The sequence below is a fragment of the Tubulanus polymorphus genome, chromosome 7 (assembly GCF_964204645.1).
Source record: "Tubulanus polymorphus chromosome 7, tnTubPoly1.2, whole genome shotgun sequence".
NCBI lineage: Eukaryota > Metazoa > Nemertea > Palaeonemertea > Tubulaniformes > Tubulanidae > Tubulanus > Tubulanus polymorphus.
In genome coordinates, this window is record NC_134031.1 from 3,912,315 (window position 1) to 3,936,901 (window position 24,587).

At 38.0% G+C, this 24,587-nt stretch overlaps 2 protein-coding genes across 5 annotated transcripts; one reads left to right on the top strand and one right to left on the bottom strand.

Annotated features, from left to right (window-relative positions):
• Positions 1-678: 678 nt before the first annotated feature.
• On the bottom strand, positions 679-23,168 carry LOC141908406 (coiled-coil domain-containing protein 180-like). The gene is made up of 33 exons (XM_074798446.1): positions 23,094-23,168; positions 22,042-22,328; positions 21,504-21,592; positions 20,891-20,948; positions 20,755-20,806; positions 20,414-20,518; positions 20,153-20,287; positions 19,881-19,976; positions 19,568-19,731; positions 19,057-19,176; positions 18,594-18,762; positions 18,394-18,516; positions 17,926-18,099; positions 17,478-17,593; positions 17,230-17,353; positions 16,753-16,872; positions 7,761-8,008; positions 7,214-7,389; positions 6,383-6,563; positions 6,108-6,254; positions 5,599-5,775; positions 5,336-5,519; positions 4,832-4,970; positions 4,629-4,728; positions 4,314-4,381; positions 4,049-4,178; positions 3,731-3,878; positions 3,366-3,510; positions 2,637-2,797; positions 2,418-2,555; positions 2,089-2,200; positions 1,575-1,691; positions 679-1,160 (listed from the first exon to the last, which is right to left on the bottom strand). The coding sequence occupies exons 2-33, from the start codon at positions 22,305-22,307 to the stop codon at positions 904-906; spliced, it is 4,539 nt and encodes a 1,512-aa protein (XP_074654547.1). The 5' UTR covers positions 22,308-22,328; positions 23,094-23,168; the 3' UTR covers positions 679-903.
• LOC141908407 (arrestin domain-containing protein 3-like) lies at positions 10,130-15,759 on the top strand. 4 transcript variants are annotated; one of them, XM_074798451.1, is made up of 2 exons: positions 10,130-10,187; positions 13,505-15,759. In XM_074798451.1, the coding sequence occupies exon 2, from the start codon at positions 13,570-13,572 to the stop codon at positions 14,734-14,736; it is 1,167 nt and encodes a 388-aa protein (XP_074654552.1). In that variant the 5' UTR covers positions 10,130-10,187; positions 13,505-13,569; the 3' UTR covers positions 14,737-15,759. The 4 variants fall into 4 exon arrangements, with proteins under 4 accessions (XP_074654552.1, XP_074654550.1, XP_074654548.1 ...); XM_074798449.1 differs by lacking the exon at positions 10,130-10,187 and adding an exon at positions 10,861-10,934; XM_074798447.1 differs by lacking the exon at positions 10,130-10,187 and adding an exon at positions 11,624-11,763.
• Positions 23,169-24,587: the final 1,419 nt, after the last annotated feature.

Below are 24,587 nucleotides of genomic sequence, written 5' to 3' on the forward strand. Positions count from 1 at the left end.
TTTAAGTTGTAGAAAAATCGTTTTGAAAAAATCTGAAGTTGCCGAAAATGATTTTGAAAAAACTAAAGCTAAGAAAAATTGGAAGAAAAAAATAGAAGTTGCAGAAAAATCGGAAGAAAAAAATTTGATTGCAGAAAAATTGTTTCGAAAAATCATGTTCTAGTCACATCCCTAAGACTAAACCAGTAATCCCATCTATTTTTAGTAGAACTTTGCTGAGATATTGGTCAATCGGAGCAGGGAAGTTCAATGAGATTACATTATACTTCCCTGATAAGCTTCTATTCAACTACAAGCCTCTGTGTATCATTCTTGATGAAAACTTTCATGAAAGGTGTACTGGTAGCCTAATTCACAAAAAATACAGGCTCCTTACACAAGATATTATTTACCATAATAAAAGTTTGAAATATTTGTCGTTTCATTAACATATTCTCGGTCCATCCTTCAGCAACCCATGATATTCTCGACTCTTCTATTCCAAATTTATGAATAAAGGCGAATGAATGGTGAATTAATTAATTCATAAATAAATTATCCATGTTCAATTGTGATCACAAAGTTTATTTCAACGTTATCAATTAACAAACTAATCATATAGATAATATATATGTATATATATAAATATTAACATAAATTCACTAAGACTTATAATGAATTTTCTTATATTAATCACAGGTGAAAGATACATGAAATGAGTCACGTAAGACATACGTAGCCTAATCAAAATAATCAAAAACAGTACCAGCAGTTAGTCCATGTAAATAAAGATAAATTTTCTAAATGGACGGAAAAGGTCAATATACAATGAGGCAAGTCAAAACAAGATTTATACACACTGGTAGCCTCATTTATCTTTTTATCTGATGGACGGATTTTGCAACGGAAATTAGTCGACACGTTTCAGTAAAGTTTTTTCACTTTATCTACGGATTCAGCCCAGCTGTCGGTCCAGCGTTTTTCTTCGATCAAAAACAGATTTTTCTCATTTTCGATGTCAAGCAGCATTTTTTCGAAGAAACTCTTATAGTCCTCGTAACACTTTTTCCTCGCCGTTATCAAAGCGTTGTGACCCATTGTTGTTTTACAGGTAGTAACGGACGCAGTGTGTTTCAGTTGATCGGAGTTCTCCACGACGGTCATCTCGTTTTGTGGAATTCCTAAAATGCAGCATAACATGATTGTCGACTGACATTGAATTCAATAGTTTAAACAAGGGGTGTAACCATCAGTCTAACATGCCTCAAGCTTAACCGCGTTATAACACACCTCAGGGGACTTTTTTCAGAGAAGACACCTTTCATTGACCTTTATATCGGTAAGAGGGCAGGGCAGTGCCTGCTCTCCAAATCTACACTGATTATCTTGTATAGTATATGCACAATTTGAGTTGAGTAGGCCGCTTTCAACAAATTAACAAAATAAATCAGCAGATGGTTAAGCCTATACCTATATACCGGTACATGAAATATAATGTTTAATCAGGATTTTTAAAACTGAATAATTTTTCTTAGCTGGATGATCAGGGATCAAGTGGGGGTCTAATGTATGTAGTTCATTCTAAGTATATTCACCTGGCCATTTATTCTTTCCACGCGGAATTAGTGTTTTAGATTCATCATCCTCGAGTGGTAGACCGGCTTGTTTACGTCGGATTAGTTCAGATGTCGGAAATTTCTTCGCTTCCGTTCCTTAAAATGGAAAAAGAAAAAATATATCAAGAAATCTTTCTTCCAGGTGGGACGTCATAGATACTGGTTCAATCTTAACTGCAATCTGAGCCAATCTATTTAGCAGGACAATTCACAATTCATATTGAATTCAGCAATAATTTGTTCCCATTTTATGGTTTCATCTTAAAAAAAAATAGCTAAAAAAATGTTCTGGTGAATTGGCAATAAAGTTACTCTGAGTATTAAGGTATATAGAAGAGCCTAAACCAGATCAAGAGAAAATTGATAGAATAGATAGATTTTTGGAGATATCAAGAAATCCATAATCAAAAGACATTTTGACAATCCGGATGACACATAGTGGAATTTTCTGCTGGGCAATAATTGCTAATTATTCCTTTTTATCAACACGTACTTCCTTTGTTCACATCATCAATTGTTAAAAGATTGTCGAACTGAAGCAATAGTTGTTCACTGGTACCGGATAGGTGGCGCACAAAGTCAGACGCTAGTTCTTCAGCGCAGTCCTGTCATCAAAAGCACCGACATAAATGAAATAAAAACAATACAAAGATAAACACGTGTACGTAATCGAAACAGTCATTCAGTGAAATAGCTTCCTAGCTCAACAGTTCTGAGTTAAGATTTAACTTGAGGTCATCGCAAATGAACATCTGACTCCTTGGATTGTGAAACTTGGTTTTGTGCCATTTACTGTAAATGTTTCAGGGCGCTATAACTTACATGACGTTGAGTGATGTATTGCTCAACTCCTTGTAGATAATCCTCATGCCTTTCACCTTCTAAATTACACAGTTCTAACATATCTGCGTATTGTTGAGGATGTCCCAGTGTCGGACGTAACAGATTTTTATACTCGAACTATAATAAAAAGTAACAAACATTATTCAAGCACTAATATCACGTTAACCTTATTCAATATTTCTCTGAATTTAAACAGACCTTTTTCGTTTCCCAGTCAGTACTCTTGATTTCAAATTCTTTTTGACGTTGCTGTTGAGCATTCTTCGACTTCTGTATTTGAATACTAACGACTTCCTCCACGATCAACGCAGGAACGCGAGCAATCAATCGTTCCAACTTCTCCAGTTGAACGCGGAATTCTGTAGCAAAGAAAGCGAATAAGATATCTGACAAATGCTGCATCTGAATTCAAAGCTGTCCAACATTGTAATAAGTTCCTACATAATGGCTATATGCACAAAAATATTCAGTCTCCTCAGGCTATGAATATGCGAATTGCAAGGGGTCGAGGCCCTCTTTATCTCCTTCACAGTTCTTTGTAAAGCAAGAGTACAAGAGGAATGAAACATGTGTAGGACAGAGTCGAGGATAGGGAGTACACTACGTACCAACTGGAGTACTTTATATAGATTTCTAACCTTTACATTAAGAAATATAGTTAGAAGTTACAGTTAAAGGGAGGCTGCAATACTGGTACATCAAAACTGGGGATTTTTTCAGCCCAAAGGACTATGGAGGCAATATGAGACATCCTGCGAGGAGGAATGGAAACCGCTGCCCTCAGTCGAAGTGGTCATGGGCCAAAGCAGAAAAGCATGGAAGACCACCATGAAAAGGTTTTTACTAACGGTTCTCAAATGTTATAGTTTCTTGAAGTTTCTCTTCCATTGTGGTTTATATTCCAATGCAATGTTCTGGTATATTTACCTTGTAGACACTGATTCAGATATTCATCTGATTGATTATTATAAGACTGAAGTTTTTGTACGATCACTGTGGCGCATTCGTCGAACGTTTCCTGTAAAACTTGTGGTCGTGTGACGGCCCGATGACTCTTCTGTCGGTAATAGGCCTGAAATAAAGTAAGCATCTAAAATGATCTGAAATGATACACATTGTTAGTACCAATCAACAGCTCTAATCTTAATTCTTAACTCTAATGCATTTTAGGCATTCACCAATGTAGGGTGATAAAATTTGTGATATGGTTTCTGGCATTCGTAGTTCATTCATTAGTAATTCTGGAGTGAGGTTCAGAACAACGGGGACGCTAGTAGTTCAGTTTTCTTTACCTCCGCTGCAGTAAGCATTCCTTCAAGGGCTTTCTTCACTACCGATCTAATGGCACCCATAAAATGGCTTTCATCGTCTTCATCATCCCAGTCTCCAAATACAAGCCATTTCTTGTCGATTTTAGCTCGGCCACCTCGTACTCGAGACCTAGAAACAAGATCGCATATAGCATAACAATAAGGTACTTCGAGTGAGAAGATCTTTTCTTGTATTCAGTAGGATATTGATTACATTTTCTTAAATGATATAGTACAAAATCTTCAGTTCGTCATATCCAAGTTTATTATAACAAGGTTCACTGTGCGAAGTAAACATACCCTGCAGCTTGTCTTTTTGATGGTGTATCTGAGGTAATAGATCCAGTTCCACTCCTGCGTGCTGAAGATTTTACATCAGTCGTTGATGCTCGTGACGTCAGCGATTTTCGTCGTTCAAAACTCTTATTGGCTGGAAATATTTTATACATCGTCATTGTACAGGATTGTCATTCATTTTTAAAGAGATGCTTACGGATATTAAAACAAGTTGCAATAACTTTCATTTGTTTTTTGTAAATACAAGACCTCGCTGAATCTAACTTACTTGGTACTTGGAGCATGCCGTCCAATTCAGCTTCCAAACCAAATCTTAACTTACTCGTTTTCTGTGTCCTGAAATTATCGATTCAAATGATTAGCAATTTTTTCTTTTTTAAGTATCATGAATGAGGCCTCTTTAACATAGCATAGTAAGCATAGATCCACTAGAACTTTCTCTCTGCTTGCCGGACAAAATCACATATGTTATGATATGATATGTTGGATAACCAAATCCCAGCAATGATGCTAAGCTAGTAAAAGAGAAGTCTACTGAGCTAGGTGAATGTCCTGAAACTCAAGACAGATACTCAGTACATACTTAAGAATATTTTTGATGACTCCAATAGATGGGTCTTCGACAGGCTGTTTTCCAGCTTTACTAATCGGTGCTATGTCAGTAGAAAAACCTACACGGACACCTGAAAATTAGAATCATACATTATATGCTGAAAGTCTTCATTACGCTTAAGAGCCAGAAATTTGATTACATGTTGAATCAATGGAAATAAGATGTATTTCTACCTTGCGCCGGTGCCCCTTGCATCGTTCCCGAGGATGGACGCATTTCTTGATCTTTCAAACTTTTCAAGTACAATCCGCGATTCATGAATGCTTCAAAAATCTCTTTCAAACTGTCATTCAACTCTGTTGGCGTAATTTGCTGGAGGAGAAATAGAGTACAGACGCATGAAATCTACGTTGAATTACTACTTAAATTTTTAAACCACCTAACAGGGCTGCGGACCTCTGAAAAGTGCTATGAGTAACAAATTGAATTTTTTTCAGTAACATTTCATTGAAAAATGAAAGAAAATGTTCAATTAATCAGTTAAAAATAGTAAGACCTTCAGTAACATCTCTCATATTTCTGTATACATCAAACAAATCAAATCAGTATTTCTAAAGACAAAAAAGTACCAAATACTGAAAAGCAGGAACAGTTGGCAGCTCCATGTCTAATATTTTCAATGAGCTATATGGTTGAAATAAAAAAAATATTCAAATCAAAAATTCTTTTAGGTTTACCTCTTTGTCCAAGTTCGGGCGTTCGCAAGCGTCAATCCTAGTTTCCAACTGATCGATGTATTGAGCAAGCCGTTTTGCCATCGAATTACTGGCGGCGACTTCGGCTTTGATTCTCACTTGTGTATTCGTCAAAAAGCTGCTGATTTTCTCCATGAAAACCAAATCAATCATATGATGCTTAAACCTATTCAAATGATAATGAAAGTCCGAATCAAATCTTACTCACAACCGTGCAACTGGGTTAGCTTGAATATGAGACCTACCTGTCTTCGAATTCATGAGAAACTTTAGTCGCTTGTTCGAGCCTTTTCGATTCCATGCCTTCTAAGTCAGTCATTATGACCCCTTCCATCGCGTCGATTTTGTGCGACATTTTCTCCAGCAACTTTCGATAATCTTCGATCTCTTCCGGGCAAAAATTTCCGCCATCAGAAAAAATTCTGCAAAGAAATGAAATTATTCAGTAACATTCAATGATTAACACTGAAATGATAAACATGAAGGTTTTATCCAACATTCTTTGACATATTGATCAATTTTTGATTTTGTCTTAGTTTAATTTCGCAATTGAGTAATGAAAAAGTGACCACGGAAAAAGGAAAACATAGTATAAAATGTGAAAAACTAAACACGAAATATATAATGAGCACTACTGATAGACCAGCTACACGCTGATGAAGCACCAGTATTTCTACGTGAACAAATGACTAACGTGATAATTTTCTGATATGACGACTGAATGAAAATGGAGGAAAAAACTGAGAATACTTACTTGAAAGATTTAATGAACCGTGCGTTTGAATCCCGTAACATCTGCAATGTGTCGTCGATGTGTTGTCTGAAGTTGCGCAATGACGAACGGATCGTCGTCATGAAATTCTCCAACTCTTCGGCGAGTTTATGCTGTAAACTAACCAACCTGAGAAAAATCATAACATCAAAAAACAATTGAATTAAACAATTATAGTAATAGTAATATAATTTCTGTAATGAAAAGTGGACTCAATCATCCGCTGAGTTTCGCTCCAAGCGGGCTAGAAATGCTACCTAGAAGATTTTGTCGCCGTGATGAAAATCGTTTCCAGATTTTCGATATCTTCGCGGAATTTCAGCAGCAGTTTGTCGTGATCTTTCGACATGTCGTTGAATCTCTGTTTCAGATCATTCAGCGCTTGTGAGATACCTTTACAATGTCGCTGTACGCGTTCGGAATGCATTACCAATTCAGCTACAACAGAAATACATATCTTAAGACCTTAAATAGTCAGATCATTAGTTAGGACATGTCGAGAGGCAGGCTGCACCTCATCCTCCCCTGGCAGGGATTCGAACCTGATGGCATTGAGATTGCCACGGTACGAAACCCTGCCACACTAGACCAAAGTGCGCATGTACCTGCGCACCTGGTCTACTGTGGCAGGGGTTTGTGCCATGGCTGAGTGTAGCGATGCCATCAGGTTCGAATCCCTGCCGACGCAGGATGGCTGCACATTGAAGTACACTATTTGGTATTTTTTACAAGTTTCATGAGGCAGGTTCATGGTGGAAATTGAACAATTGAACCTTCGCTGCCACCATTATAATACGGTGCTGCTCCCAATCACCATTACGAGTATACTTGTAGGTTGGCACTGGAGCTGTTTTTGAATATCAAAGTGATAGCAGTGATAGTAATTAATTCAATTTCTATTGTGCCCTTTCCACTGATACAATGTTCAAAGGTGCTCTCTATTAAATCGTTATCATTACCCCAAGCCTATAACTCTAATGCTAACCATGTATCAGTCATCTCTCCGCATATAACACGGATATGTCCAGTTCCTTGTTGTTGAACTGAATCCAGGGTCATGAACTAACTGATATCGCCGGTACACATACCTGCTCGCACGTTATGAACATCCATTTCAGCCCGCCGGGCGCGCGGTTGATGTAAGTGCATACGCAATTCCAATTCACTGACCAGTTCTTCAGACTTCGCCGTTACAACCAATCGACCTCGATCCATAGCCTCATCCACCCACTTATCCAAATGATTCAGAAAGTTTAATCGAATCCTAAAAAATTGAAACGAGTTTATAGATTTTTCAGATTTAGCTTTTTAACATTCCAAATCGGCACCATAGAGAAAATAAGTGCAGGTTGACCACTTTTATTTGACTTGGTTTGACTACTGACTGACTATTCCCTGATATGCACATTGTTTTTTTTTCAGACTCGATCGCCTAAGAATCCAATCAATTACCACAGTCAAATACGTAAGACATAGACGGAAACTGTATCATTTTTTATGCGCCATCTAGCAATCTCAACAAATTCACCTGACTTTTCCATGATTTAAGCTTTTTACAAAATTCCCCAACTTTTTCCTGATTTCCAGGTAAGTGGCGCCACCCTGTAGTGTGGTTTGTAAGGTGTTTCATCTTACCTTTTCTTGATATCAATGAATAGGTCGTGCGACATCGTTATACTCTGTAAGTACGGCGGGAGTGTTTCGGAATTTTCGCAAACCTCTCCATCTTCTTTATCCGCCTCTTCCTCTTTCGACGGTGGTAACTGCTTCTGAGATTCTGGAGGGATTCCATGCTCTCCGGCGACATTCAGAACATAAAACGCTGTTCCTCCAGTAGTTGACAGGATTTCTGCCATGGCTGCTGGGATCGGTGTTCCTCTTATCTATAAAATCGACAAAATTAGTGTAAACAACTATGGTGAACCTAGAATGAAGGTTTTACTGCAGTTTCTGTTTCAAAGAACGAATTAAAGTTTTGGTAATGGTGAGGCGAAGGTGATCGGTAAAGGGAGTTTTCGATTCAGGGATTTTCATGAGTGAAAAATAAATCAACCTTCCTCACAATCCAAACCCATTCTACATAAATCCAGATGGAAATGGTTGAAATCATTGATTACAAAAATCTTGTCATAGAAATTACCCTTACAAAGGGTTCTTACGGGTTTCCCAATTTCATTTTCCATTCCTATTCTATAACCAGATTATGAATTTTCCATACCCATAAGTAACACATTGCCAACCTAGAACAGGTACAATGTAGACCCATTAAAAGGATATAAGTGTCAATTATCAATACCATCGACAAACCTTTTCCATAAAGAACTAAAATATCCATACCTTTTCCAGGGACTGGAAAAAATTCCCATTTTCCAAAAATTTCCAAAACCCGGAAGAACCCTGCTTACAGGTATTACAATAATGTATATCGTAGAGTAACCCAAAAAGTATAGATGTAGTCTATTTTTGTATTCTGTGAACATTAAGCTGAATAAACAAATGCTTGAAGTAGAGTTATTTTACGAATGACATTTCCAGAGAACTACCTTCCATGAATACAGCAATCATTACATCACTGAGGCCCCGTACTCAATAACAAATAGTAACCATAGATTCTTTACATTTCATCACAACCCTCACTCAACATCAAACATTGACTTTACTTAATACTAAATCAACATCACATTCTGATTCAGTCAGTGAAATAATTGCGTTAACATAAACAAGCCCAACTATGTTGATAATTATGGGCCCTACAGGTTTTTTAGCCGTCACACATTACTAATGCTACCTCCAATTAGGCAGTTAATAGTATTTTCATACGAAATGAAACATAATTGAGGTGTATACTTGAGTGCATACGAACGCACAGCAGGAGAATCACAGTTACAGAAATATCGAGACTAATGAATGTTCTAAATTGAAGAAAAGAGTACCCGAATACACTTTAAGCTGGCATATTTCTGTAGGCCACCACGACAAACTATTTGGCTACTCTTTTGTTCGATTTCTACCATTTAAAACAATTCAGAATTAACGAAGGTTTATTCACGATTCTTTTAATTGTATCAAAAAGCTTATCATTTCAACCTCATCAGTTCGGTTGAAAAGGGTCGCCAGAATGACATTTTTGTTATAATTTAGTTCTTGATGAATTGGTAGAGACTCAGATGTTGCCTGTGGATTCACTTCTGATATTCATTAAGTAAAAGTTAAGGTCCAGGGACACCATGCCCACCACTGGTCTGATATTCATAATTGATCGAAGCGTCTTCAAAATTTCCCACGAAAACTTGATGGCCATTTTGATTTCGATCAGGCCAATTTCTGGGCTACAGATGCAGCTAGGGTAGATTCATATATAAAACAAATATTGAGACCATACGACAAAGCGTATCAGAAATTTCCTAAGAAAACAAGAATCTGTCTGCAGACGGAGGGACAGACGATGGACGGAAAGTGAACGCAATAGCCGACTGGAACTAAAATCCCAAGTGGGCAAAAAAAACCAGCACTCATACGCAAACCACACTAGTAATTATCATAATAGCAACGGAAATAGCGTGCCGTACAATCATTTCAAAGAGTAGAAGAGAAAGTTAAATATTTGATGTGCCAGATGTGTGTACATATACACTGCCTACAAATACATAGTTATTAGATAGAATCGTCCAACAGTATACATATATATATATATATAGCGGTGAAAATTAATTAATAAACGCAAAAACTGAATTATATCGATATAACGCGAACATTGCACGGGAATGATTCATGCGTCCCTTTCTGTACGGGGAGTTAACGCGGAATTATTAGAAAAAAACTCGCCCGGCCGCCTCCCCGAGGCAAAGTAAAAGAATGTAAGGTGGGTTTCCATATCGAATGCGAATTCGGTATCGAATTCAACTTTCATATTAATAAGACCGCAGGCGAATCTACCGTTTTATAAAGTCTCATTGTCTACGAATCTAAACGATAACCATGGTAACTGAAAAATCGGCGAATACACCTCGATTATGATCGAGGAAAGTGGAGCATAGAACAGGAAACTCAAGAGAAATATCGGTAAGCATCACGAGTATGTAAGTAAATAAAAGCAGTCGCTAAGTCGTGATTTGACTTGAGTATATAGATGGGTAAGAGGTCTGAATTCATTAGATTAGGCTTAAATGAAACGATTGATACCTTGTTTCTCATAAATGGCTGAGTTTTTTAAACTGCGATAAAATTTGTAATCAGTTCATTTCTATAACTGTCGGGTGTCTGTTACGCTAAGCTTGATAATGATTTTCGAATAAGAAGCAATGTCCAGGGTAGATAGCCGGCCGGGTCAATTTTTAATCCTACAGACAAAATGAGAAACAAGGTATCAATATTTTAGCCTTAGATATTGAACTGAAATTTTAACTGAAATTAGCGCCATAGACTGATATCAGAGTTAAATTCGCGACTTCGAAACAGATCCTTCACATTCCTGTTTTCATTCCCAACTCAATAAGTCAGTACTTCGTGCAGACTTCGAATAGGGGAGGATATCATTGAGTAAAAGGTCGCGCTGAATTTCAACGGATTTAAGAATGGAAATCTTAACGACGTAGGAAAACACTTTTTCGTGCGTGATAAAAGATAACAACATCTATCATCATCGCACGTTTGCTTGATAAACACAGCGGAAAGGCAGCGCGGGTAACTATTGGATACTACTCATTCACAGTGAAACAGTAGGAAGATCGAGTGCACATAATTCCACAATCTCCATCATCACGCGGATCATGGATCACTATCGACACCGACGACATAGTTTCATACTTTGTAAGTTTTTCATTTGACGCAGGAGTTAATAAATAAGTTCGAATAATTCTGGATACAATACCGATCACGGTAAGTTGCAAATTTGATAATATAGGGAGTCGAAATTATTGACTGCGGGAGTTCCACCGTTTGATCTGTGTATGAACACAATTCAACAGTTGTGGAAAGCATTAGCCGGGATCATACAGAGATGATTTTGCCTGTATCAAATTTGGCCTGTGCCTAATAAGCGAGGGCATTCACACGTAATCCAATCACTCAAATACTCAATAGTGCTTAAACCGTGGAGTGAATCTCTTCCAGAACCTGGAACCTGTGGCAATTCACACGCAATAATTTGGCCCGTGCTAAAATTTGGCTTGAGCCTGGTCCAATGTTTCTGGTTTGGCCTTGATGCAGTCTGAATGTGGTACTGCCTGAATGTCCTTATCAAATTGAATTGCCCTGAATAATTTGTAAGACCCTCAGATCTCGTCTTGCCAAACCCTGAATTACTGCCGTGCCTCCAATTGTCGTATTACATGTACTGGCAACCGATTAATATCACGTCTCTGTCACCAAACCAGTTTTTTTTTGATGTTGTGAATTTTTTCACAAACAGGTTTTCAGTATACTATATTAGGCCATATAAGACAATAAGTGGTATTTTTATATCATTTGTCGTATGACGATATGTTTAAGCATTCTCCACACACTAATGTTTGGAGTAAGTCGGCAAGTATACTATACTATACATTCATATATACGTACTATTGTGTATGGAGACAAGACGTTCAGCAAATATCAATTGGGCAATTTGATATTTGGAGACTCTACAGCGAAGGTAATGGTCAGTATTCAAGAATAATCCACATTTACTAGCTTTGTAAAAAGCAATTCAACGTTTGAATTACACGTAATACTAGCAAGCTATCTACTAGAAATATTCTAACCCTTTCAGTGCTGACTAATTAATACCCTATAGTGCCGGAGATAATTTGAAAATTCTAAAAAATTCCACCCTAGTGAGTTGAACTACGGGAATAACACTACAGTGCGTCTACACTGGGGTGCGGTGTATCGTTAGTTACTAGTATTTCACTATGTTTGACACGTGCTGCCATTTTTCAAGAGGGATGCATACTAATTACTAATTACATCAATACACCGCAGTGCGGTGTACTAGCAAAATCTATCACCGATTTATACATTGCACTACGGTGTAGACGCACTAAAAGGGTTAAGCATTTTCCTCTGTATACGAGAATCATGTTTTCAACTTTGAAATACAAACGATCGATTTCTAAAAATGATTTTTTAAATAAACAAATCAAATGCGACTTCCTCAAATGTACGATTAATGCTCCTCAAAATTAAAATCTATTCTCGATAGAACTTTAGCCAGAGGGCCTTCCTTTGGACTCTGCGTTAACTCTAAAAAAATCTCATTTTCAATCGAATAGTAAACTAGCAATATCAAGGGAAACTACCAGGGTCCAGTTCCAAAGTTAAGATTTGACTCTGGGTTAAAACATTGAAAATGAACTAACTTAAACTCAGAGTTAACTCTAACTCACAACTGTGGAACTGGGTCCAGTACGTTATTTTCAATGCATGTACGCCTAATTCACGTAAAAAGTCTGGTACATATTTATAAGTGTATATAATTATACCGGGTTCAACCTGTCTTGACATTATATTTGAATCGAAAAGAGGAAACAGTTTCTCTCTTATTTCTATAGAACGACTAGAATTCAACCGTCGCAAATCGATTCATAGCTGCTAATATCGAGTAACTATTTGATTTGTCACTCCTTACATAATGTACATATGTCCATATTGATCAAAACAATGTTGCTACATATGTACCACGACACATATGACGCTAGACTCTTCAATATATGGATCACTTAAAAACGCCATCCGGGGGTGCTTTAAACTCAACTAGCGGCTTCATTTTTCAATAAATTTCTTAGTTGAAATGGGACCTGTATACCACCGCATAAATAAAATGCCTGTGCATATCTAGTGCGATTATTAATGCATGGCTTTCTGCGATACAACAAACTAGAATACATATGTTGTTATAGATACAGTCAATCCCGTTTAATCCAGATCAGTTTAATCTGGATTTCGATCTAATCCGGATATTATCTACGATCCAACTATACTCTAAACACTTATGCAGATTTCTTATAAACTGGATGAATTTTCATGGACGGATTTGGGGCGTACCAGGTAGACTAGAACAGCCCCCTCAATTCAAATGTGCCTTCCAAAAAAGCGGGATTGATAAATTCTTTTTTGCACAGAAAATTTTCAAAAGATGGAAAATAAATCCAAATGGCCCCTGTTAAAGCCCGGAAATGGTCCAAAATTTCCTGTGGGAGGGCCACCAGAACCCCACCACAATTTTTCTCATTTGCAGCCCTCGCATTGCCAAATTTGCCCTTTTCAAATTGAGTGCCTGTTCCATCTTTCAGGTCGACCCCTTCCAAACAAAAGATCCGCCCTTGATTTCATAGATCCAACATGATCGGAATTAAGTTGGGTTCTACTGTCTGTGTACTGTATTTACGTTTATTTTTCAGCCAACGATATCAAAATGAGCGACGAATAACGGTTCGAAAAAAGCCTTGAATTCCGAGAATACGAGATGGGAAAAATATCGAAATTAGAAATACAACTGTCGCACGATATCGACGAGCATTATCATTATAACCCGGGCGAACAGATCGAAGGATGCATCCTACTGGGAATAACCGATTTGTTTCACTTGAAATCGCTGAGCGTCACGGTAACCGGCATGGGATCGGTCAGTTGGACGGACAGCGAACAAAACACCTACCAGGCTCAGGAGAACTACGTCGATAATACGATACAGGTGGCGCCGGTGGTCGATTACGGCGTAACGGAACTATCCGTCGGAATACACGAATTCAAGTTCGCGTACGAGCTGCAAACCGATTTGCCGTCGTCGTTCATCGGCAAATTCGGCAGCATCACGTACGTTCTGAAAGTCTCCGTGAAAGAGGACTCGAAGTACGGCATCGCGTCGATACTGACGAGCGAACCGTTCCTCGTGTTGAACCGTCAGAGTCTGTCGGCGTTCATCGACAACAAGTCGTTGACGTCGAAGTTTGAACGGCGGCTGTGGTCGAAGTCGCTGCGCAGCGGCAAAATCTCCGTCATTTTGACCGTCGACAAAAGCGTCTACAGCCCCGGCGAGGAGATCGTCATGAACGCCGAAATTCTCAACCGCAGCCCGAAACTCATTCACGGCTTGACGGCGATGCTCCTCATGCACAGCACGTTCTCCGCCCAGAATCATAAACACACGCATATACAAGTAGTCAGTAAACGGCGCGACAACTGGCAGCTGTCGCACGGCGAGGGCCGGCGCTGGAAAGACGCGGCGATCACGATACCGACGTACGCGCCCGAATCGCGACTAGACGGCTGCGACATCATCGACGTGTCGTACGAACTGATCCTACGCGTCGACACCGCCGAGAAAAAAGAGATCAAAGTCGTCGTTCCGATCGCGATCTTTCCGAAAGAGGGCACGAAAATAACGAACGGCGACGCGGCGATGGTCGACTTCGGCGATACGTTCAAAAGCGGCGCGACGAGCCATTTGACGTTGGATCGCGCGACGCTGCAGAAAATACCGCTCGATAAACTGTTACAATTACAATGCGACGATAACGAGTTGAGTTACGAACGTCCGATCGATGACGGAACGCTACGTATAAATCCGTTATATAATTCATTACTACCCGAACAAGCCGTTAATAAAGAAGATGCCGTTACACCTCTATAGAGTTCTTGAAGCCGCGAGCTTCATCCCCGTCACATCCCTGTGACTACGCCATATCGGTGGTCAACAAGTGAAGATCCAGCCTGTTACCGCTTGAGTTAGCGATACTCACAGATTTTTCGACATGTTTTAAGAACGAGATTATTTTCAAACTTCAAACACCGGAGATGATCTTATTTTCAAAATGCATGTAATAAACTTTGTCTATGTTCTTTTATTGTAAGTCGTTCAACTTTTTGGATAAGTTGGAACGATTCGTGGAAAATTTAATCTAACGTGTACACGAATTCTCAGAAAAGAAAAACATGAATTAGAATAATATTGGTCATTATGATATAATTGATGTAATATGGGCATTTTGGGATTTTTTAACACTGATAATGTTTGCCAAAACCTTTGAATGTAACTAAATACAACATTTGCCAATTGAACCAATAAGGAATTAACATAGCTATGTTCAAATCCAATCCGTAATATGACAAATATAGCTTCAACCAAATAATTTGGTAAGTGGATTTCTGTCCGGTATCCCAAAAATGTGAACTGGGTCAAGGATCTGGAATCATTGTAACCTATTTCTCAAAAGAAGTAAAAAGCTGTCAAACCTTACAAGGTGCGTAATACTAGCGATATCGATATTTCATGCATGAGTCGTGCTTCAGAATGTTTACTTAAAATTTAATGGGATGTCAGTCAATTTTATGCCAAGAAATCAGTCAAGTTGTACTATTAATAGGGTTTTACATCAGTTGCATATACCGGGAACGATTACTGTTATGATACTTCAGGTAATAACACAAGGCACTGGGTGGGAATACTGAAATAATCATTATATGGTTATTACTAAGTGCTCATTATAGAACTAATAGCATGACATTTCTGGTAGCAGATACTAAGACTGTCCCCGTAACCTGTTCAAAAAATGCGAACATAGAATTTGATAAGTTAAAACTGACTACATACAAAGTTTAAATAATCAAAAGCAAAATTTATTTATCAAAAATTAAAATCATAAGACACAACGTTTTGAACGTCACTAAAGATCATCGTCAGGTGCGACGTGATATTTCCCCTGTCAATAATCTCTAGCGAGAATTCGAAACCTTGTATCTTGTGATTTTAATTTTTGATGAATAAAATTCGCTTTTAATCTTTTAAACTTTGTAGATAGTGGGTTTTAAACTGATTATCTATTCTCCACGTCTGAGTCTACGGGACTATTGTACTAATATGGGATTTAATCTAACAAAGAAAACATATGGATACAGGATGCCCACCCCCAAATAATGCCCCTTAGTCCTTTTTGCCTCGGCTATCTTCCATAATACAAGATGAGCTAACATTAATGTTAGGCTGTTGTTTCAATGGCATATTGTATTGTAAATTGTATTCATTATAAGTGATGATTGTTATAAACTGCTATCATTCTTTAGAATTGTGATATCATTTTCATTGAATAAATCGATTTTGTCAATTAATAGAAATAAAGCTATTTCGATAAAAAAATATCTCTGTTTCCCAACCAAATCTTATAGATAGATGTGTCAGAATTGAACATCATCCCACAACTCATGGCATTATTAGCAGGTTCCAGGATTTTTTCCCTCATGGGAAAAAAGAACTGTCGACTAAGCCTTGCAAGATATTTGAAATCCTAAATTGCCTAATCTGTAGGATCCCTGCCAAGAAACTCTGCCGTCACAAGGATTAGAACCAATCCAACCAGACAAGTGAAATGAGAATATGAAAGCATAAGGATTTTGCGTGAAACTCAATATCCAAGCAAATGGCGAAAAAACAAAAAGCGTGAACACAAATTTATGAAATAAACGTGATCAACAGTGAAACCTCTAAAGCTAAATCAAACCGATAATACTCACAATATCTGCATACTAATAAAAAAGTAAAATGACGCACATTGGAACAATGTTACTCTTGGAAATTAATTCTTTCAAGTAGCCAAGCAATAGGTTCTAAGAGGCAGGATTTATGAAAATTTGGAAATTCAACAGTACTTACTGCATCTTCTTCAGCTACTTTCTTCTTTTTCTTTTTCTTGGAATGTGGAGTTGGGCTGGTTGGTTCTCCAGTGTCTGACAGGTCGCTCGTCTGCTGTTTCAGATCATTCACTTTTAAACGCTAGAAATAACAATAATCATTTTCTAGAACAGGATTTTAGATGATGCTATTCATGAGATACTTTCCCAGTAGGTTCTGGTATTTGGGGCCATACATAGCGAGGGTCATTTCACTACCAGTAATGACGGATTGTGGCGCTTATTTGAAATATGCTGACCTTAAATGTTGACCAAACTAAAAATTTCACATGCCATATTTGCCACCCTGACCACGTCAATTGCATGCATTGCCATACCTCACTCAATATTTAGAAATTTGGAACCTATTTGGCCGAAAGAATCTCTCTGGCTCAAGGGCTAAAAATTTCTTTTTCAGTTCATCGCTCCAAAAACATATCAAACGAGCTATATATTTTACCTGTTCAACTCGGTCTACGCCGAAAAATCGACAGGTGGCGTTGTCGTACTTATCAATTTCATTCGCTACCATTCCTGGATATCCGCGTACAATATGCAACTGTTCCTGATGAAACTGTTCGTAACTTTAAAAAGAAAATTCAGACAAACTTGAATATGAAGTTGATGTGATATCTTTTAGGTACAGGATCTTTAGACTCCTCCGTGATGTTATCGTTAGAAGTTTTGCTTCGGTTGCAAATTACTAACCCCATTTTGATTTTATCTAACATATCAAGCGCTCTCTTCAGGCTGTCTTTAAGTCCTTGTTCGTTTGCTTCTTGTCTCAATTTATCCATCATCATATCTAACACGGCCTCTCGCTCCTAACAATGAGAAATGCACTAGATCAACATTGGAAGGCTGGGGTCCAGAAGAAAAGGCATTTTTCCTTTAACAGTTAAAGGCCACTAGCGGGCTCCTTCCCTATATTTCAAGATATTTCTAAAGATATACGTCCTAAAAGATGCAAATTTTGAGAGCGTCAGATTTGCAGGTTTTAAACTATGTCTTGACGAAAAGACCAACCTTAGTGGGAAGGCAGGGGTCTGGACCACAGGACCACCCCCTAAATAAATCATTTATTGTCTAGTTGAATATTCATTGACAAAGTAAAAATATTTGAATCCCACTGTAGTACCGTATTTGAGCATCATACCTGATTTTCATTGTCATGCTTTTTTCGGCAGTTTTCAAGTCTCTCCAGCAGGTTGCGCTCTTGCTTGGCTAAGCCTATTTCGTGGACATCCCAGATGTGCGCCGAACCTTGCGCGAACTTAAACAGCGACTTAAGCTGCTGCATAACTTCACGATTTTGATTCTCCAATGATTTCTGCAATTCAGAAAAGTCAGAAACAAGATTTCACTGAAAAGTGGAATTGAGTATTTTGCCACTTCCAACATGTGCAAGTTTTGCCACTTCCATTGCTTTTAGGTGCTATACTTTAGCTTCATACTGATAGACTTTCACACCTCAGAACCTCCACTAAAAAAACGCGAATATTTGCAATTTGTATCCAAAGAGTTCAGTAAGACATCATACAGAATATCTTATCTACAAGTCTGCTCCGATGCATAACAATGCCATCCAGAATATAGGCCTACAAGGAGGAGCATATCAACTTACATCCATTTTTTCAAGAGTCGCTTCAAATATGCGTTGACGTTCACCAATCTGAGGCAAAAAATGTTGTGTTACGACAACATTTGCTTGTTTCTCAGTAGAAATTCCTTTCCTGATCAAGTCATCCTGAAAAACAACAACAAAAATTCAGTAACCTTTCAGTAACCTTTTATGCGTTCAGCAACCTTTCCGTTACTTTTTACCTTTGTATTTTCGACGACTTCCAAACACTGCTGGCAAACGTGTTCATATTCGATGTAAAGTTTCTGCAAGTATTCCTGGTTGACTTGATCGATCTGCTTTGTGACTTCTACGATGCTTTGATTCCATTTGTAAACTGATGATTTGGTCGACGTCGGCGGACCCATTTCACTAGAATTAGACATGCACAGTATATAGGCCCCTATATAATATAGTTATATCCATCAACAGAATTAGTAACAGTTAACCTCGCCTTACTCAGACATGTCCAATTCAGACTTTCGACTAATTCCGACAAAAACAGAATAATTTTTTGTGATTTCCAAATTTATCCTCCCTATCTTTAACTCGACTTCGCTTACCTCTGACCCATTTTACCAGTCTCAGTTTGTCCAAGTTGGACGAGGTTTACTGTATTATTATCAAACATGGAACATGGAAATTATGAATGATGAAAATATTTACAGTAATGTTTCAACGAAGTCGATTCTTTTTTTGTTCAATGTTTCTTGTTCTGCAATCAATAGTTTCATAATGCTCTCTACTTTCTCTGGTTTAGTCACCAAATCACTCTCCATATATTTGCTAGAAAAGAATTAAAACAATAATTCATAGATTAATTATAAGTAGACCCCCGGTAATGGCTAACAATTTGTAGCATTTTTTTACCACTGAGTATTCAATTAGGTCTTAGTTATTTACCCTTTCGATGAGTATGGCCAATAAGGATAAAATTACAGCCACAGGACTTTCTCAAGCAGTTCTTTATTCCGAAAAGAAAAATTATTCTACCAAAAAAGCATATTTATGTTGGCTTGTCCTAAGCAGAACATAGAATTTTGGACAAGGGCAATAAAGAGCCAGAATGCCAAAACAGTACTATTGCCTCAAATTTCCTTTTGACACTCTAACATGATTCCTAGCAACCCTGCCTGTCTGCCTGCTTCATATTTGAGCGGCCTACATCTCTACGTACGTGAATTGTTTAATGGCGGCTTCTGTGTTCAGGTTTTTCCAATCTTCAAAACGCGACGTCCAGTACGTATGCTGCTTACGTTCTCGGTCTATATCTGCAGTCATTAATCGTTTGTATAGATCAGCGTACGCTCGTTTGTTGCTCAAAACTGTCTGGTTTATCGCCTATAAAAGTATAGAAGATACAAACTCATATATCGGTAACTGACTTTATACGATTAACCTTAGAGGTCTTAGTTGGGACCATTACATTGTATTATGCAGATGAATTAAAATTGCAATGGATAAGGCTATGTATTTCGAATGTTTTTCACCTGTGACTCTGTATCGAGATATCTCTGTAGGTCAGGAGCCATCAAATGGGCGATGTGGCGCAAAGTTTCCGAATATGATGAAAATATCGAACGGATCTGAAACATGAGCGAAAAATTATGAAAATTTGAAATTATGTTCATGAAAAAAGTTACTCATACTTCTTCACCAATAAAGTTGCCATGACCAACAAATCCGATGACACCATAACTTCATAAAGTGAATTTCCACATACAATATTTTGGTCAACGAAGGTATTTCATGATTATCTTACCATTTGGATGCGATCAGCTTCTAACTGTGTCGTAGTTTTATCGAGTTCATTGATCCAATCTTGTCTGATCTCGGATTGTTCTTGGATTTGACTCCACAGATTGTGCAACTGATCCTGAGAAAACTCAATGATATCCTGTAAATGAAAAATATGGCGTTATGTACCCATAACCACAGAATAAACTAATACAGAATAAAACAGGCTTCCGAAGCCTATTTTATTCTGTATTAATTCATTTCCACTTTGAATCGTAAATGTTACCTCATCTTTCTCAATTTGAGCCAGTAAGCGCTCTATTTCACGATCACTTTCAGATAAACAACTCAATAAATGTTCACTGGCATCAACGATACGGGGCTCCAATTCCTTAAGTAAGAAAACCAATAAATAGTAATTTTTCCATGCACTGGTACTTATTCATCACAGACTCTTTGGATCCATATCTGTATTTTCGTTTGTCTTATGATGTATTGACAGAATACATATCACATACATGCACATACCACATGAACATGAGATGTACCCCGTACTTAGTAATGATAAAATATGACTAATTTTAGGGCATTATATTGGTAAAATGTAAGGCCAGGGTATTCACTTACCAGACTGACCAGACCCAATTCCTGGTTCATATCTTCAACAGTAGATTCATGTCTGAAAAAAAATAAACAATTTTGATGAAAATAATGCGAGAAAATCAGCAACAAAACAGAATAATACGACCAACATCTTACACACCGTTCTCTCCTGCATTCAGCAATACGGTCAATGATATCCGATCCAACTTTCGAGGGTACTACAGTTACGAAATACAAAGCACTTAAAATGACGTGATTTGGATATTTCTTTTTTGTACAAAATGATTTGACTTCTGTCAATCGTTCTGAAGACAACTGTAACTTTCTTAAGACGAGAAGATACACAATATCCGTGTATGATGATAACGAGAGAAATCCTACAATAATGAAGCCATTGAGTACTACGCCTGATGATGGCTAATAGCATTTAGCCGAAACGTTGCTCTTAATATAATCATTTTGATATAGAACTTTTCATTTGCGGCTTCATTATTGTGGGATTTCTCTCATTGTAACTTTCTCGTTACACTACTGATGTTAGTATGAACTCAGTCTAAACAATATTCAAATATGCAAAATAATGTGACCATGAAATGACGCCTTCAAAGACGCTTTTGACTGAATCGCATTAAGCGCAATATGATTATATGGTCAGAGCTCAGTTTCTCAAAAAGAGTAACTCCTAAATCAATTAAATGTAGAGTTACTGATTGATACTTTTTTTTTATATTTAGGTCATGGGGAAATCAATTTCTTTGAATCGTTAAACTTACCAACAACGTCGGGCAAATTTTCAACCTCTCGTCCCACAACTGAACTTTCCGGTTCTCGTGTTTGTACTTTTACGAACTCCGTAACTTGCCTAGGAAAATTCAACACAAGATTGACAAGTTGAGCATTGATAACGAAGTAGGCAGCAGAATTTATTATAACGTTTTATCGGAAAATTTGCGATTCGGAAACAAAACCTTCTTTCAACCCTTTCAGTGTGTCTACACTGCAGTGTGATGTATAAATCGGCGATGACTATGCTAATACACCGCATCACGGTGTATTGATGTAGTCTGTAATTAGTTTTTATCTATATCGAAAGATGGCAGCGCTGGTGAAACATAAGTAACTAACGATACACCGCACTACAGTGTAGACTCGTTAAAGCCGTATGCCTGTTAGTCAACACACTGGAGAGGAAAAATTTTCATAATATTATCTCCAGCACTTTCAGGGGTTAGCCTTATTAGTCAGCACTGAAAAGGTTAATTGTCAAACCATAGAGGGAGAAATGGCAGCAGACTAGATGACTTGACTAACTTTATGAGGACGGGATTTTCGATGAAATGATCATTCGGGAAACTTTCCACCCAGGCTTTCTGTCTACTGTTGAGTAAGCCATTCAGCGGTTCTCGGTGAACAATCGGAATTCCTCCCTCCGGCACGACGACCTTGACGCCTCCTTTCCGTTTACGTTTTTCCTGCGCTTCATTCAACGTATTTACGAGTTGGACTTCGGCGTCGAATATTTGTCTGTAGACTTTACCGCTTTGCACCGGACGAACTGGTAATTCCGCTTGGGCCATAATTCATATCATCTCCTTCAACTGGAAATAAAACGTATATAGAAGCAATCGGGTGTTTGTGAGGTCTCGTGCAACAGTGCGCAAGTGCATGCCGGGTTAACAATTGCTGATAAATGATAACTTAAACAATTTTTGGAAAAATCATAGTTTATTTCTGGGTAAAAGTGCAGATCCGCAACTCTTGCAATAGTTCAATCAATCATATTAAAGATCACTGTTTCAGACCCAGAATGTCATCAGCAATCCAATGCAGTGGTTTATTTTATCATAGTAAGTAGGTTTTTGCAATCAAACCCTGGAAAGCGAGGATGAGAGACCATACAATACAATCCAAATCCAAAGGGATTTGTTATTTACTAGATTGCATCAATCATGAGAGGTGCGGATCTGCGCTCTTACTACTTTTAGGCCCTATTCATTTCTCAAATTTCTGAAACAGAAAGTTTTTCATGACAAAAACTGATTAGCCTACCAATGAATTGAAAACATCGCAAGGCCAAGGGGATGTGTAACAACAGACACTAGAAGCCATTGTGCGTGAAACAAGCGAACCACATGGATTTCCTAGAATTATTTACTTTTCGATGTATACAAATTTAATCAGCAATAAATTCAATTTGAATTTGATGTAAAGTACTGTGTAGCTGTTGTTAAAATTATTACGCTACTGAGATTGGAGAAGATTCTATAGGACTGAATCACAAAATATAGCAATAACTGTATATAATGGTAGACTTAGTATCTATTTTTCTATTAGCTATAGGAACTAATCGCAATTAAACTTACAAAATGCAAATAAAAACGTAAACGACTTTAACGTTCCCAAAGCAACATATAAACACTTCCGGGTTTTACGAAAATATGCAATCCTTCATGGGACGAAATTAGCGGTTACGACCTTGACAGTCTCGGAATAAATGACCGCAAAAAGGAATGAACCGAGAATATCCAGATAGCGATCTCCAGTTCCGTCAATAGCCAAAGTTGGGCCCGGCCGGTCAAATTAAAAGGGCCTTAATATCCCTGATAGTAGAACATCAGTATCCGAAGTACTATAAGCTTAACTTTTTCCATTTTGTCGACAAATATGATTGGTGCATTTCAGGGGGAAATACGCCAAATATTGGACAGATCAAAATGCCCGGCCTATTTGGACTTGTAGTCCTGGCTTCAAAATTGGCATCTGGATCAACCCAGCATAATGGTTAAGTCAAATAGTTTGAAATTGCATTGGATTAGAAATAAAGGGCCGGCGGTAGAAATTGGCCCGGGACGGCACGAGGCGTTAACCGCGGCGGAATCGGGCTTGATTCAGAAATGAAATTAACGAAGGGCAAATGAAAAGTGTCTTAGGTTTAAATCAACAAATGTCACGTCTAATTCTGAAGCAGATTCGGGTTGACTGAGCGATGCCAAGTCTCGTCTGCCTCTTTCAGTTATCACGCTATGACAGAATATTCCAAGTTTCGCTGTTACTGATTTCAATGAGTGATGATGCATATCAAATATGATTCTGGCTCTAGTAGGCCTACTATGTTTATATTCGCCTCGTTGGCAATTTTTACTGGCTTCGTTGTATTTGAGCATATTGCGTGCATGCGATGGAGACATCGGATATGTGCTGAGTCGTGTTTGTAGCAGCTGAACGCAATGAACAACAGTAGTACTGCTGCTAATGTTAGCCTTGCCACCCGCTTTCATGGACTGGACCATGTACGTGAAGCCACCGTTTTTCTGGAGCGATTTGTGTATCTGCCCATGCTCTTGTTTGGTTTGATCAATAATGCATTGATAGTGGTGGTTTTTTTGCGTCACCGCGAATTCACCAAACCAGGCATCATCTATCTTTGTTATCTGGCGTGCATCGACTGGATGATTATATTTATAAACGTTATGTTCTGGTTTGATCGTGGTCTATCGTCTTTTGGTTGGAACAGCTTTGACTTCGCTGGTTTGAATAACTTCACTTGTAAACTCACATTTTATGTGTACTATTTTTGTTTATCTCTGTCCGCATTTGTAACAATGGCGATGACTTTCGAGCGATTTATTGCAATAAAATTCCCATTATTCACGAAACGTCATTTAGGCCGGACACGATCACGGCTGAAGTATTTAACTGGCTTCAGTTTATTTTTGGGTATTCTAAGTATCAGAGAAATCTTCCTGTATGAAGTAGCTCCCGAGTTTGATACAGCAGGAAATAAATTAGTTTGTACTGAAAGTCGCTCAGTAGATTTAGATCTACTTTATGCCGTGACATTCATGGTTCCTCTTATT

Bases quoted from the DNA above. Each gene is read 5' to 3' on its own strand.
- LOC141908406 (XM_074798446.1), bottom strand. From the start codon at position 22,307: ATGGCCCAAGCGGAATTACCAGTTCGTCCGGTGCAAAGCGGTAAAGTC. The intron at 18,100-18,393 runs GTAAGTTGATAT...TCTGAATTGCAG, and splicing joins CGACTCTTGAAAAAATGGAT to AAATCATTGGAGAATCAAAA. The intron at 1,161-1,574 runs GTGAATATACTT...GCTGCATTTTAG, and splicing joins TGGAAAGAATAAATGGCCAG to GAATTCCACAAAACGAGATG.
- LOC141908407 (XM_074798451.1), top strand. From the start codon at position 13,570: ATGGGAAAAATATCGAAATTAGAAATACAACTGTCGCACGATATCGAC.